Source organism: Sphaerodactylus townsendi, linkage group LG07, assembly GCF_021028975.2.
Source record: "Sphaerodactylus townsendi isolate TG3544 linkage group LG07, MPM_Stown_v2.3, whole genome shotgun sequence".
Taxonomy (NCBI): Eukaryota; Metazoa; Chordata; class Lepidosauria; order Squamata; family Sphaerodactylidae; genus Sphaerodactylus; species Sphaerodactylus townsendi.
The window spans coordinates 54,563,395-54,578,561 of NC_059431.1; the positions used below are offsets into that span (position 1 = coordinate 54,563,395).

At 40.7% G+C, this 15,167-nt stretch overlaps 1 protein-coding gene across 3 annotated transcripts in view; it reads left to right on the top strand.

Annotated features, from left to right (window-relative positions):
* CAMK4 (calcium/calmodulin dependent protein kinase IV) overlaps positions 1-15,167 on the top strand; it is a 113,821-nt gene that overhangs the window by 50,745 nt on the left and 47,909 nt on the right. For 2 of the 3 annotated variants that reach the window (XM_048503962.1, XM_048503961.1), the window contains 3 exons: positions 2,606-2,659; positions 5,802-5,864; positions 6,806-6,888. In XM_048503962.1, the coding sequence (XP_048359919.1) occupies positions 2,606-2,659; positions 5,802-5,864; positions 6,806-6,888 (200 nt within the window). The remainder of the gene's footprint in view (positions 1-2,605; positions 2,660-5,801; positions 5,865-6,805; positions 6,889-15,167) is intronic. The other variant, XM_048503963.1, reaches the window with a different exon arrangement.

Here is a 15,167-nt window from a genome sequence, read left to right on the forward strand (position 1 = left end):
TCTTAAAATCTAAATTGGATTACATTTGGACATACAGATGATTATGAGGAATCCAGTTTTGAAGGATTTTAACTCTTGTGTTTTAGCTTGGTTGCTGGTTGAGCTAAGGTTTTTGTACTTTTAAAGTTATTGTTGATACCATATTGTTCTTGTTGACCCTCTTTTCCACTTACAGAGCCAGTTTACTGTTTTTCTTTGAAATAAATATTCAAAAACATTTAATCTACTGATGCCTCAATTGATGCTGCATTTCCCACCCTCGACTTATACGCGAGTCAATAAGTTTTCCCAGTTTTTTGTGGTAAAATTAGGTGCCTCGACTTATATGCGGGTCGACTTATACACGAGTATATACGGTAATTTTCCCACCATATAACTTACTGAAGAGCCTGGCAGATTCTGTGTTCTCCATTGTAGCCAATGAGGAATTTCTGTGCAGGCTGCACATTTTTGAAGATCAAGCCACCAGACTTTCAAGTGACAGCTAAAACAGTGAATATTATAAAAACAGACAAAAAACAGCTAGACTGAAGGAAATCCAGGGTACCATGAAAACCAAATCTCATTCACACAAGCATACTTCTGACACAAGCTGACAAATACTTTCTTTATTTAACACAAAAAACAAACCCCCTTAAATGAAAAGTTCTGGGGCAGACTGTGTCTGCCCAGTTAAAGGATCCAAGTTCTGGCTAGCTAATTCTTCCCTGGAGTTTGTATGTGGGTCAAGCTGACACACAAAGTCATCCCATTTCCTTCATAAGGAATATCCCACCTTTTCCCAATTTTTGGGAATTGAGCCTTAAAGGATTGCAATCTGGGATGTCATATCCCTCCCTGAGAAACCAGTTTGCCCCTTTTGGTTCCCCCCTTGACTCACCTGGAGTCTTATCACTACGTCTGGTGACAGCTGCCAGCTTGCTACCTTCTTTACTTCACGAGACCAATATCCATCAACCGGGTGCACCCCAGATGGGACAAGCTGCCAAGCTCCGGATCTCTTGTGACAACATGATCCTGCTGACTACTCCAATTGTTGAAAAATAAAAATCTCCAGACAAATGATTGGTCTAATGAAGTCAAACTTTATATTTTCAAACAGAAAATTTGTGGAAACATAAATACACAAAGAAAATTATGTACATATGCCCCCAGAATGAAACAAGGAAGTTACTTTATAATACACCATAACGCCCCTCCTTCTGCATTATAACAGTGGGTAGATTTGATTGGAAGTTTATACTAGGTATTTGATTGGACTATCTTAACACAAAGAACCAACAGAAAGACCATGGCCACACAGCCTGGAAAACCCACCACAACCAGTTGAATCCGGCCATGAAAGCCTTCGACAATATATGTAGTACTGAAAGTTTTTTTTATCTTGTCTGGTTTGACTGAGTCTGGCTGTTAGAGATCCAGATGTACTGGGCAGCTGCCAGCCCACCCTGACCTTGTTAGCTGACAATGTAAGATTTCTCTGACTTCAATACAGACACCATCTTATATTGTATTGTAAAATAAACATTGCTACTTGGCTAACTTTTATAAGTTAAATCAAACAGATACTAATTTGTCTTACAGAATGGAAGAAACACAATTAAGTAATACAAACTTAATTCTGACAATCCCATATTTGCCTTTTGCACCAGTATAAGGGCACTCAGGGTATCACGTGGCTTCCACAATAGTTTCAGCTCTCCCCTTCCCCCATGGATACCAGCAACCATTTACAAGTATTTAGAGTAGGCATCATGATGTGAAAAGTTCACACAAGGCACAGTGGTTAAGCTTATTGTGTAACATGTAAGATTTTCCCAGTTTTTCCTATTTCCCACTCTTACTGCTTACCCCCTATTGTAGTGATGGCGAACCTTTTCAAGACCAAGTGCCCAAACTGCAACCCAAAACCCACTTATTTGTCGCAAAGTGCCAACACAGCAATTTAACCTGAATATTGAAGTTTTAGTTTAGAAAAAAATGGTTGGCTCTGCTCTGCACCTCTCTAGCATCTCCGCCTCCTCTGCCTCTGCCCCAACCTCGGGCCGCAGCCACATGGAGCACAGGCACCAGGCCCACCAGGCAAGTCCTCCCTGCTCGCCACAGTGTGCGCATATCGTGCCCAGTGGCCCAGATAAGTCTAGACGTGTGTGTGTGTGGGGGGGAATTTTCTGATCCCCCACATGATGAACTCTGTGTGTGTGTGCTCACAGAGAGGGATCTGAGTGCCACCTCTGGCGCGCGTGCCATAGGTTCGCCATCACTGCCCTATTGCATTCCTATGTTGTTCTTGAGGGTCTACCAGTGTCCAGAAACCACATTCCAGGGAGCACTAGTTGCTCCAGCTGAGTGGTTGCAAAGATTGCAGTGCGTAGAACCCAACACAGAATTCACAATGAGATAAATAAGTTGGATTCCTGGACTTGCTGCCATCACTATATAACAATTTTTTACAAAAGGTTAACTCTATTATGTAACCACAGACTGTTGGTTAATATCATTAGCTAAATCGTACCAGTGAATTAATTGGGGTTAGTGAAAGGGGATTAATTTGTTTTTATTTGTTACAGTGTTTTGGTAATTCATTAAAAATGTGTTGTTTCAGGCATTGCCTGCTGAGGAGCTCTGTATAACTCTAAAGAAGTTGTTCCAAGAACAGGTATTGCCTTATTCATGTATATTTAGTAATAGGTGGAATATTAAGCGGTATCAGAAAAAATGAATTGCAGAACATATTAGCCTTGTTCCGTGATTCTTTGCCAACTTAGCAGCTGTCATTTGCTTACACAGCTTCTTGTAGGACTTTCTCCACACTCTTTAGTGTAGTGAATACTATTATTATCATGCATGGAGCAATAAAGAGGATAGTGACCCTTGAACTGTGATAATGGCTTGCTTGAGTGTAATAATAAAGATTGCATTTCATTGAACCTCTGATGTGTCACATTCTCTCTTCTTATAAGCACCACAGATATGTTACACTCATTACTAGCTTTCATTATTGCAGATCACACATTCTTTTACTTGCATATGGCTAATTTGTGTAAATACTACGATGCTGAAATGTTTAAGGACAGCAGTAACAGTAGCTGAAATGTAGCTGAAATGTTTAAGGACAACAGACAACTAATTAGAGACTTACTAGGTAAAAAGACTGGCATTCAATTTATAGGTTCAGTCACACCTCTGAAATTTGAACTCCATTGTTTATATTGTACATGCACACACACACACACACATTCATCCTCTTGTACCACTGTATGAAGGGTAAGAAATGCCTAATGGAATTTTGAGCACTTTGTGAACTAGAAGGAAAAAAACCTGCAGGGTGTTCGTAATATGGAGAAGCACTGTGTAATTTATGCTTTGCTTTGTCAGGTTGTGAGATGAATTCTACAGAGACATGCAATATTCATCTTAAGTGGAGATGCAAGGAAAAAGAAGCCTACTGAAGCTTTAAAAAACAGTGATACTTTTCCTATTCTTCCTTTCTTCTCTTTTGTTTACCCTCCAGGCACTTATTCCCTACTCTCTTGTTTCAGCTAGCTTGCTGGGGCTTTCGAATGTGGAGGATACCTTACCTTATGAGAAACAGCAGTCTTTCTCCCAAATGTCTAAACAAGTGAAATGACATTCTGTCTTTGAGCATATTTCTAAAATTAACTTTCTAGAGTTGCAGAATAAAATTCCTCTGTGGCATACTTGGACTAGAAGGTTACTCCTCTCCCCTAGAGAAGTAACTTGCAGGCACTGATGTGTACTGGAAAGGAAGGCATCCTAGCCCAATAAAACAAAGGGGAGTCTTGCTTTATGTACACCTTGCTTTAGTATTTTAAACCTAGAGTATTTTCTCAGGATGACAGGCAAATTCAGGAAGAATTCTTGATTTTGTCATTCATACTTGGTATCATGTTAGGCTCTCTGATCTATCCAGCACTTCTCAAAATCTTCTCTAGAGTACCTGGAACATTTTGACTACTCAGTATTACTAACAAACTTCCTTTAACTATTAGTTGCAATCTCTTACGCACAATTCTGCTGTCAACTTCTTGTGTTTTGAACTATACAGAATAGAAGCTGTTTGGAGAAAGGGAAGTATCTTGCTTATCATAGTAGATTTTTTTCAGTTTTCTTCTTGCTAATGTCAGTGAGGACCCAGATAAATAAGAGGTACTTAAAAAAATAGCTTTAAGAGTGTAGTTATGCATTTCCAATGTTAAGTGTGAATACGTTGTATCGTGAATATATGAATGGTAATGCTTGGTTTTAAAAATCGGTCTTGCTGAATCAGAATTTTGTTTATAGTTGGGTGGAGCCCTTTCAGTATGCTCTCAAAATATTTTGTAGAATGTCAACTTCCAGACAATATGCTAAATTCATAAATGGGTTGACACAAGTTGCCCACAACTTGACTGCACTTTACATACACATAACCTGGGCCAAGGTTACATACACATAACCTGGGCCCTGAATTAGGTCTGGTATAGACTGGGCCCCAAGCTGCCCCAGTGTGGACCCTTCCCACTGCCCCCTTTTTCCTGTTCATATGAGCACAGTGCCATGGATGATAAAAGTGTATATGGCAGCATTTTGGTATACTTGGGCCCCTTCCGCACACGCAAAATAATGCATTTTCAAACCACTTTCACAACTGTTTGCAAGTGGGTTTTGCCATTCCGCACAGCTTCAAAGAGCACCGAAAGCAGTTTGAAAGTGCATTATTCTGCATGTGCGGAATGAGCCTTAGTCTCCCTGCAGTCCTGGATACTGTAAGCAGCATCCAGGACCTAATGCAAATCCTATTTCATAGCCCTCTCCTCTGAGTCCAGGTAAGTAAAGGGTGACAGAAGGAACTTTGTGGGCTCCTAACAGATCCACTTTGGATCATCTTGGCCTCCACAGGGGCATGGAACTGATTCTAAATAGATTCACAGGAAACCCGTGAAAATCAGTATCCAAATCCCCCATGTGGGCTCACTTCCAACATTAATTACATTACTATATCCTTTTCAGGATGAAGATGATAGGAGATTTGTGAATTCATTTGCCATTTCCTGGACCATCTTTGTTCTAGAATGCTCTGCGTGGATCCTAGTGCCTTGGGGACAGAACTGGGTAGATACTAAGACCCAAGTGGAGCATTCTGTAAACAAAGATGGTCCAGAAAATGGTGGATGAATTCACAAACCTCCTGTCAACTTTATCCTGAAAAAGGTATAGTACTTCTTAATTATAAATTATTGTCCTTTGCAGGATACATTTTCTCTTCTTTATATAAAATGCCATTAGAAACTGGAATGTTACACAGATTTTTTTTCATCGTGTCCTTTCACCCTCAACAGTTTTCAAAGGTTTCTGTCTCTATGAATAACAAATGCTCTTCTGCTGCCTCCATAGTTGGAAAGTTTTTCTTAAGTTATTTATGACTACACTGCCCCTATATTTTTGTTACTTCCTTGTGATATTGAAGGACATTTCTTTCTTGATATGTAATTTGGATAACTCGGAACCATTAGGTCAATTTACCCTTTAATTCTAAAATGATGGCCTTGACAGAATTAATCAAATTCAATCAAAATTGTGTATAAATTTGTATTTACCTCACTGAAATCTTTGGAACTTCTTGAGTAATTCTTTACAGCTTACAACCTGCTCTCTTAAGCATATTTAGTTAAATTAAGAATAGCTGAGTCAATTGGTAATTACTTTCTAGACTAGAGTATGCAATTTAGATTGAAGCTGTATTCAAATCTATGATGAATACTGACAGCAATTTATTATATACTCTTCCTCTTAATTAGGTAGACAAGAAGATTGTTCGAACAGAAATAGGAGTTCTACTTCGCCTTTCACATCCAAATATTGTAAGTTTTATATTTCTAAATTGCAAATATAAACATTGACATTTCCTTGTATGCCTGCGATGCTCATGTTACACTTTTATGGTTTTAATTATTTTATTTTAAATATTTCTAAGCTGCCTTTTCACTCAATTTAGGTTTCCGAGGCAGCAAACATTAAAACATTAAAATATATTTAATGCTTTTGAATATTTAAAATATTTTAATGTTCACTGCCTTGGAAAGGTGGAAAGGCAGTTTTTACACACACACACAAAATTATAATATAAATGTATACCACATAAACATATATATAATGTTCTTTTTTGCCATACAAAAGAGCAGGAAAACCTACTGATACAGCAGTATTGAAATGTGGGAGGAAAATGATTTAGTTACAAAGATGAAGTATTCTTGTTTTCTTTAACAACCAGATGAGAACAAGGATTGCTAATGTGTTAATACACAACTCTGTTTCTTTTTGAGCCAAGGTTGTCTTGAAAAGTGTTTCTGTCTCTTCCAGTGTCTGTTTACGTTTAAAAGTTTTTCCATTGAATCTGGAAATAGTCTGATGAAGGACATTTAGGAAACCAGTCTGTCTTACCTACTCTGTTTTACTGTGAGTTGGTGAGTGTAGGGATTCCAAGCCATAGATGCAGAGCTGGATGGGGCCTTAAAGATTATTTGCTGCAGCTCACTGTTCAATCCAAGAAATCCAAAGCGAGTGTTTCCTGACAAAAGCCAGCTTTCTGCACTTGAAAACCTATAGACTGAAAGGAAGATCTGGAGATCTCAGGAAGAATTAAAAATCAAAATAAGTTCCTACACATGTCTACAAATAAAAGGGGGAAAGTGGTTGAATTTACCCATCCTTTGTTGTTGTTGTTTGTGGATAATCTTAACATGTAAATGCTCTCTGATGAAAAAATATGGGGGAAAACTCCTTATGTTGTTCATTCCTCTAGATAAAACTGAAGGAGATATTTGAAACTCCCACAGAAATCAGCCTTGTCTTGGAGTTGGTCACTGGAGGAGAACTGTTTGACAGGTAAGTGATCTGTGAAAATTATATGTCATATGGGAATATAATTGTAATGGGGACTCTTAGCATAAAGATGGACCATTTTGTGTTTCTGAGTGGGAAAGTAGGAGTCCAAGAGTGATATGGTATCCCAGCCATACCAATCTGGCCCATGCAGTGCCTTGGCCCTGCTCTCCACTGGCTGGTGTTATACTATGGCACTGGATCAGAGAGCAATGCCTCATGGAGCTGATCTTTATCTAATTCTGCTGTGCCAAGATAACAGGAACAAGTCAAAGTGCTGGTGTTACCCTTTAAAGCTGTGAATGGATTGAGTACAACATATCTTAGGAAATCAAATTTCTGGCTACTGTTTTGGTTTGATATTCTGCCACGTACTGAGATTAGATCCACAGAACATGGAATAAGAATTTTGCTGTGGTTTCGCCCATGTTGGGAAATGAACTAGCCAATAAATCCACCGGGAAACATCATTAGTATTCTTTCACCAGCAGGAATTTTGTACTTATTGGCCGATTATGCACAACACATTTGCTGTGCAATGGGGGCAAATGTCTGTTGCAGCGGCTCATTCCGCACATGCAGAATAATGCACTTTCAAACAGCTTTCAATGCTTTTTGAAGCTGTGCGGAATGGCAAAATCCACTTGCAAACAGTTGTGAAAGTGGTTTGAAAACGCATTATTTTGCGTGTGCGGAAGGGGCCAGCAAGATTTCCTGAATGGACATAATTCTTCAAGCTCTGCTTTCACTTTCTAGTTCCCCACTGCAAGTGAGATCATTTGTATATGAATTTAATTTTGCTTTGCCACCAGAGCAGGGAGATTTTCCAGTGAGCACAGCTTTGCCCCAGACCTCTTCCCTTTGCCCACTGCCAGTCTGCCTAGCTCCCCACTCCTTGCACTGCTGTCCATGCCTTCTCCTTGCCCCATTTCAGGTTGCTGGCTCCTTCCTGCTTCTCTAATGCTCATTTTGATATATCAGTGTATCACTATAAGGAAACCTGAGCCGGGAGGGAAGGAAGATGGCGTCCTGTGCTGCATCCTCAGTCTGTGAGCTCTAAATTTTAACTTACTTTCTGTTTTAATACAAGCAGCTGGTTTGCAGCAGCAGCTTTCTTCTACGTTTTTTTGGCTCCCCTCTCCTGGCAAAATTTATTTGGCTGACTGCCACTGTTTTAATTGTCTAAACAACGAAGGAAATGACTTTGAGGAAACGCCGCCGTTCAAATCTGAGCTCTAATACCTCGAACCAAAAACCTCCCAAACAAAGTAAAATAGATGATTTTACCACCAATTATTCTCAGCAATCTCTTCATAATGAACTTAAGCTTTCAAATAGGTTTGAGGTTTTGGAAACTTCTGTTTCGGAAACTTTTGCCGCTCCCGCTGATTACTTTTCACACGAGGTGCCCTTGCAAATGAACGAAGTTGTGAATAACAGCACACATGAAGAGGAAAGTGTTTATCCTTCATCCCTACTCCCACTTTCAACAACTGAATGTTCACCAGCAGTGGGGAGTTCCCCTGTGTTTAATCATCATGAGCTTTTATCGGACAGCTCAGAAGTAAAGTACTTGACTGATTTACTTTCAAAGGAGGCTTTTCTTATTTCCAAGACCTTTGAGAAATTGCTTGGTTGCCTTGCTTCTTTAAGTGAGAGAATGGGTTCTCTTGCTTCTTCCATCTCAGAAAAATCCAGGGCTTCCAACAACCCGGATTCACCTATTTTATACAATTCTAAACACTCACTCTCCAATTATTTACTTTTTAACCCAGATAAACTCTCCACCATACTTGTGCTGCAGCACCACCAAGTGTCGGTTGATATAGGGGACTCTGCTCTTAACAATGGTCGGTGGTCAACCTTTCACAGGATATGTATATCCCTCAGTAAACTTCTCAACTGCCAACCAAAGAAGACCCTCCTGAAATCCTTTAAAAGACTTCCATATTGTAATAAATACACAAGACTGGTACTAAGCTTTGAGTCCCCTGACACCCCCTCCTATCTACTCAAGCACAAAACCTTTTTTGCTAATAGCTATGACATCTGGGTAAATAGGGTTTTTTACAACACCAAAATCAACAAACTGGTGGATATTCCCAGCAACAAGGAGTTACCCAATAAAGTAATCTCTCCTAAGGAACCCTCGACTTTTTCATCCTGCACTCTCCCAGAGACTCTCAACAGAAATACCGAAAGGATGAAAGATTAACTCCATCCTGACAGAATGGAACTGTCTAAAGACTCTTATTGAGGGGATGGCGAGTCAACAACGTTCACCCAAGAACCCAGGTGAAATCCCTTCAGTTAAGCAGGTGGCGGAAACTATTAAACAACCCCAGACAGACCCAGCTCTCCACTTACAACTTCTAGATCTCTCCACCCATCAACAGCTGATACAACATCAAACCACTAACAGAGAGAATCTTAAAAGCCCGTTAAAACCACCGAATCAAGTAACTGACATTGATATTGATCTGTGTTCAGAAAGAGTACTCAATTACAGAGACTTCCGTAGCTCAGGAGGAAAATCCTGGGCAGTTGAGCTGGAGGAATTGCAACTATGTTCTATCAATCCCAGCCCTGGTACCATCTTGGACACTATAACTCATAATGGAACAGATGAGACCCTATTATGTATTAGTTCCAAGGTCCCCCTAATCGAACCTGAATCCACAATCAATGAAGGAAAGAATACAGAGGGATTTTGTGATCTTTCTATTGGCCCTCAAGAAGATCTAGTTGATATCTCAGCCTCCCCAGTACCTGCACTTGGTCAAAGAAATTTCATTAAGTCAACAGCTCAAGTCCTCCGTGAGGAGGAATCGCAGCCCCAGCCAACTGGAGACAACAAAGAGGCAAAGTCAACTACAATCCATGAGAGGCAAGACCCCCAAAGTACAGAGGACTTTGATCTGGATCTTAGATCATCCAGACTACCCCAAACTGACTCAGGCTCAGTGACCTTTGGAAAGTCCTGGATGGAGAAACTGGCAGAGTTGGCAACAACCTCGTATCAAACTACCAAAACAAATCTTATTCAGGACATGGATCCACTTAATTTGGTGCAATTTGTACCTGCCTCAATTCAACTTCATACCATGAGCCAAGAATATGATTCATTACACACTGACACCCAACGTACAGTCGTCACACCAGACCAACCACCGGGGAACTCAATGGGAATTCCGAATAGGGGCCCTATGAATGGTTGTATCCAGTATGACATGCCTGCCATCGAAGAAATCACTCCTGCGGACTGACGCCAGGGAAGGGAAGTAGCCTCCCTTATCTCCTGGAACATCGCAGGATGGAACAACAAAAGCAAGAACTGTGACTTTACCGCTTACTTAAGTAGATTTAAGTTTATAGCTCTGCAAGAAACCTGGTCTAACACAGATTTATTCTTAAAAGGCTACCACCAATATTCCCTTCCAGCTACCAGAGTATCCAAATTTGGCCACTATGCAGGTGGTCTTGCACTGTTTGTTACCAATGGTATTAAATCCACTTCTCTGGGCTCCTGTCCACCTCTTGCCCATGCGGTTTTGATAGTGGGGGAAGATCTGACTATGATTATAGTAAACCTCTATATCTCTCCCGGTCTATCACGAGCCTCCTTATCCAATACTTGGAGCAGTTTATCATCATTTATTGAGAACCTGGAAAATAATCACCCGCTTACGGAGTTAATATTGACAGGAGACTTTAATGCCAGGGTTGGTGCAGAACTATCCACAACTTTGGTCCAGCTCAACCTTGAGGATGACTCTGCACAGCTTCTCCTATGTCCTGCCCGCCGGACTTCTAAAGATCCACATGTGAACTCCGCTGGAATCCAGCTAATAAAATTTGCCATAAAATTTAATAAACTATGGTTGAATCGGCTTAAACACCATAGAAACGCAGATAGTTTTACCCTGGTTAATTCCATGGGTTCGATGTGATTGATTATATTTTAATGTCACCCTATTTATATCAGTTCATTACTTCTTTTAGTATTGGGGACCTATTACTCAGTGATCATCTACCACTAACTCTAACCTTTTCAAGTAAGGTTGGGGCTGGCGAGGACCCTTCTTTGACACCCAAGCACTATAAGTTAACATGGTCACCACAGGTAGCAGCCGCCTCAGAGGCTCTGCTTGGCTCTCCTATGATAACTAAATTAAAAGAGGATATAACAAAGGCTGCTTCCCCAGAACTGGGAATAGATCAATTTGAACAACTAATTACTGTTTTAGTGCGAAATTTACAATCAATTTCCTCGTCCAAACCCAAGGCCTCCAAACACAATACAACATGGTTTGACCATTATTGCATTGAACATAATAATATAATTCGTACACTTTATAGAAGATACCGCAGTACGGGGGATGAGGAGCTACTCAGCAACATCACTCAATTAAAAAGAAAGTTCCAACTTGTAGTTCAACTGAAACACATGAACTACATTGAATATCAATGGAATCAATTATACCAGGCCACTATAACTAATAACATCCAACAATTCTGGCAGTTAGTAAATAGAAGTACCTCAACCTATGGCACGCATGCCTCACATATCTCTCTGGCTCACTGGCACAGATATTTTTCCAACCTTTTCAATGTGGGTACTACTATGAACCCTGTTCTCGCCCCAGCTTCAGCTGAGTTACCTGAATGGCCTGCGGTTAAACCTCAGGAAGTGATCAATTTAATTAATGGTTTAAAAAGAGGCAAAGCCCCTGGCCCCGACCAAATAATACCTGAAATATTCAAATCTTCTCCAGAATGGTGGGCAATGCTTTTGGCCTCACTATTCACTTATGTTAACAACACAGGCCTAATACCAAGCGCATGGTTAACAGCTATAATTGTCCCCATATACAAAAAGGGAGACACTACTAATCCTTCGAATTACCGCCCTATCAGTCTCCTTTCAGTCACTGGCAAATTATACGCCAAATTTCTATACTTGAAACTTGAGGAGTGGATCAGACAAACAGGAGTAGTTGGTCCAGAGCAAATTGGCTTCTCTAAAAATAAATCAACACTTGATCATTTATCTGTTTTATCACACCTAGCCAATAAATATACAGTTCATGCCAACCATAAACTTTTTGTTGCTTTTTTAGATTTAAAAGAAGCATTTGACTCAGTTTCAAGAGAACTACTCTGGAGTAAACTCTCTGTCCTGAACATTGACCCTAGATTATTGTTTTTAATAAAACAATTGTACACTGGCACTAGCTGTAAAATCAGAGTTGCCCCGAATGGCCCCCTTACATCTAGCATCCCTACTACTAGGGGAGTCAAACAAGGCTGCATACTGGCCCCTATTTTGTTTAACATCTTTCTCAGCGATTTAGTGCCTATTCTTTCAAAGGTCAACAGACACGTACCGAAACTGTGCTCTAAACATGTCCCTGCCCTGCTTTATGCGGATGACACTGCTCTTGTCTCATGCACAAAGATTGGCCTCACCCACCTTCTGAATCGCTGTGCGGAATACTGTAAGTCAAATGAACTGGAAATCAACTATGAGAAATCCAAAATATTGGTATTCGCCAGACGATTCTCTAGACAGGTATGGACTATCAACAAGAAACCTATGGAGCAAGTCAAACAGTTTAAATATCTGGGCATTACTCTTACGAGTAATCTTAATTGGGCAGTACACAGGACACTAGCACTTGATGCAGCCAATAACAGCGCTTCAGCAATCCTGCGCTTTTTCCACAAATCGGGCCATCAATATATACCATCAGCGTTGAAAGTTTTCAATGCCAAATGTGGAACCAAGTTCCTTTATGGAGCACCTATCTGGATTGAAGCGGCGAACAAAATCTTAAATAGATCTCAATCTATTTTATAAAATCATGGGACTACCCTACTGTGCTCCATACGCAGCCCTATGCTTAGAACTTGGGCAAATATCCCATGTCACAATGGCTTGGCTGAGAACCATCAAATATTGGCTGCACATCCATTTTTCACAAGATCATTCTAGCTTAATCCACTCGATGCTCTCCGATTTGGTAGTTCCCAGATGGACGACGTTGGTGGAAGAAAAAATTAGCTCTATCGGCCTCCCACTAGAGTCACTTTACTCTTCCACTCTACCCGGAGGCCTATAATTGCCTTAAAATCAGGCTGCTGGAACATGAGTACTGCAACATGACAGCTGAAGCGAGGAAAACATGCTCTCCTCTAAATTTGCTTATCCCTTTTGAACAAGGACATACAGCCAACTACCTTTTCTGGCTTACCAATCCAAGGCACAGAAGAGCAATATCCTTGGCCCATTTCAATTTAATGCCCTCTATGCTCCTTAAAGGCAGATACCAACGCATAGATAAACAAAAGAGGCTATGCCCATGCAACTCAGGCCAAGTAGAGACACTGGAGCACACTCTGTTTCATTGTGCAAGATTTGCCAAGATCAGAATGACCCAACCCATCATTGCTTCACTTCTATACAATCATTTAACTGATGCTCTTAGGATTCCGTTAATCTTAGATAATCTTGATCCTTACTTCTGCGAAAGCGTAGCAAAATATCTTTTAAAGATTATAGACGCAACGCTAGATGGATACTAAGCACTAGATTGCTATCATCATAACAACAACAATGCTGCTTACATTAACTATTTGCTACTGGCACACAGTGCCTACCTCTGCCAGCAACCTTTGGGTTCACGGTCACGGTCACCCAAAGTCAAATGTGGGTGATTCATTGAGGGATGTCGTAGTTTTGTTATTGATTGCTAGATGGAGTGAGTGACAACTGAAGGCTGTGGCAACCTATGGGAGTCAAATCAATTGTTTGCCCATTTCCTCGCCCCCTATCTCTTGTTCTGTGTTAGGTGCCACTCTAACAAACTCTGTGTTTTATAGTGGAGTGTTGATACTGTATGCTGTTGTGATGCCTGGGCTCTGTTGGTGGGTTTTTAGTCAGGTCTGTGGAGAGGTATATAGGAATGGCACTTTTGACGAGTCCATTTGGACTAAACTATTGATGAGACTCTGAATGGCTGCTGTAACCATCTGTCTTTTATGGACAATTGTTTTATTGTATTTATTGTTTTATTGTATTTATTGTTTTATTGTATTTATTGTATTTTGGAATGCCAATAAAGGCTATCATGACTGTATCACTATAACAGAGTTGGCCCTTGCAAGGAACAACCCAAGCAGGATCTGTCTCTGGTTCCAGCCCACATTCCCGCTCTGCTTCTGCCCTCCAGTGATCAGGGGCTTTAAAAAACTTTCTGTCAGACAAGCATCTTTTAAAAAAGAAGTCTGTCTCCTACAGCAGCAGTGAGAGAGAGGCTTCAGGGGGCGGGGAGAGAGTCTGTGGAGGGGGAAAGAATATCAGCTCTATAGAATCACTTTATTCGTGGAGAAGCCACTTTGTGAAAAGCGGCTGCAGGTGTCATGGCAGTCCCATGTGTCTTTTAAAGACATGTCAGATGAGAACCTTCATAGATTTTCATTGGCTGGCTGCCATTCTCTGAATGATGACTGTTAAAATATTAAAGATTTTCTGGATCCTTTCCCCCTTTGAAGAAATAGCGTATATACTCGTGTATAAGTTGAGTTTTTCAGCACTTCTTTGGGCTGAAAAAGCCCCCCTCGACTTATACAAGAGTCAGCTGTATTTTAAAAAAATATGTTAGGGTTTTTACTTTGTCGGCCTCCAGGGGGCACAGGTTTTAGGCTACTAGTACCAAACTTTCAGAATATCATCAAGTGACATTCATAATGATACCACCCAGGTTTGGTAAAGTTTGGTTCAAGGGGTCCAAAGTTATGGACCCCCAAAGAGGGTGCCCCTATCCCCCATTGTTTCCAATGGGAGCTAATAGTAGATGGGGCTACATTTTGAGGGTCCATAACTATGGACCCCTTGAACCAAACTTCCCCAAACCTGGGTGGTATCATCAGGAGAGTCAGGTTTGGTGATGTTTGGTTTAGGGGGTCCAGATACCAGCCAGGTTTGGTGATGTTTGGTTTAGGGGGTCCAAAGTTATGGATCCCCAAAATGGGTGCCCCATCCCCCATTGTTTCCAATGGGAGATAATAGTGGATGGGGCTACATTTTGAGGGTCCATAACTTTGGAACCCCTGAACCAAACTTCATCAAACCTGGCTGGTATCATCAGGAGGGTCTCCTAAAGATACTCTGAAATGTTGGTACTGCTAACATAAACATTCCTCCCCTGATCAAAAATCCAGTTTTGAAGGATTTTAACTCTTGTGTTTTAGCTTGGTTGCTGGTTGAGCTAATGTTTTTG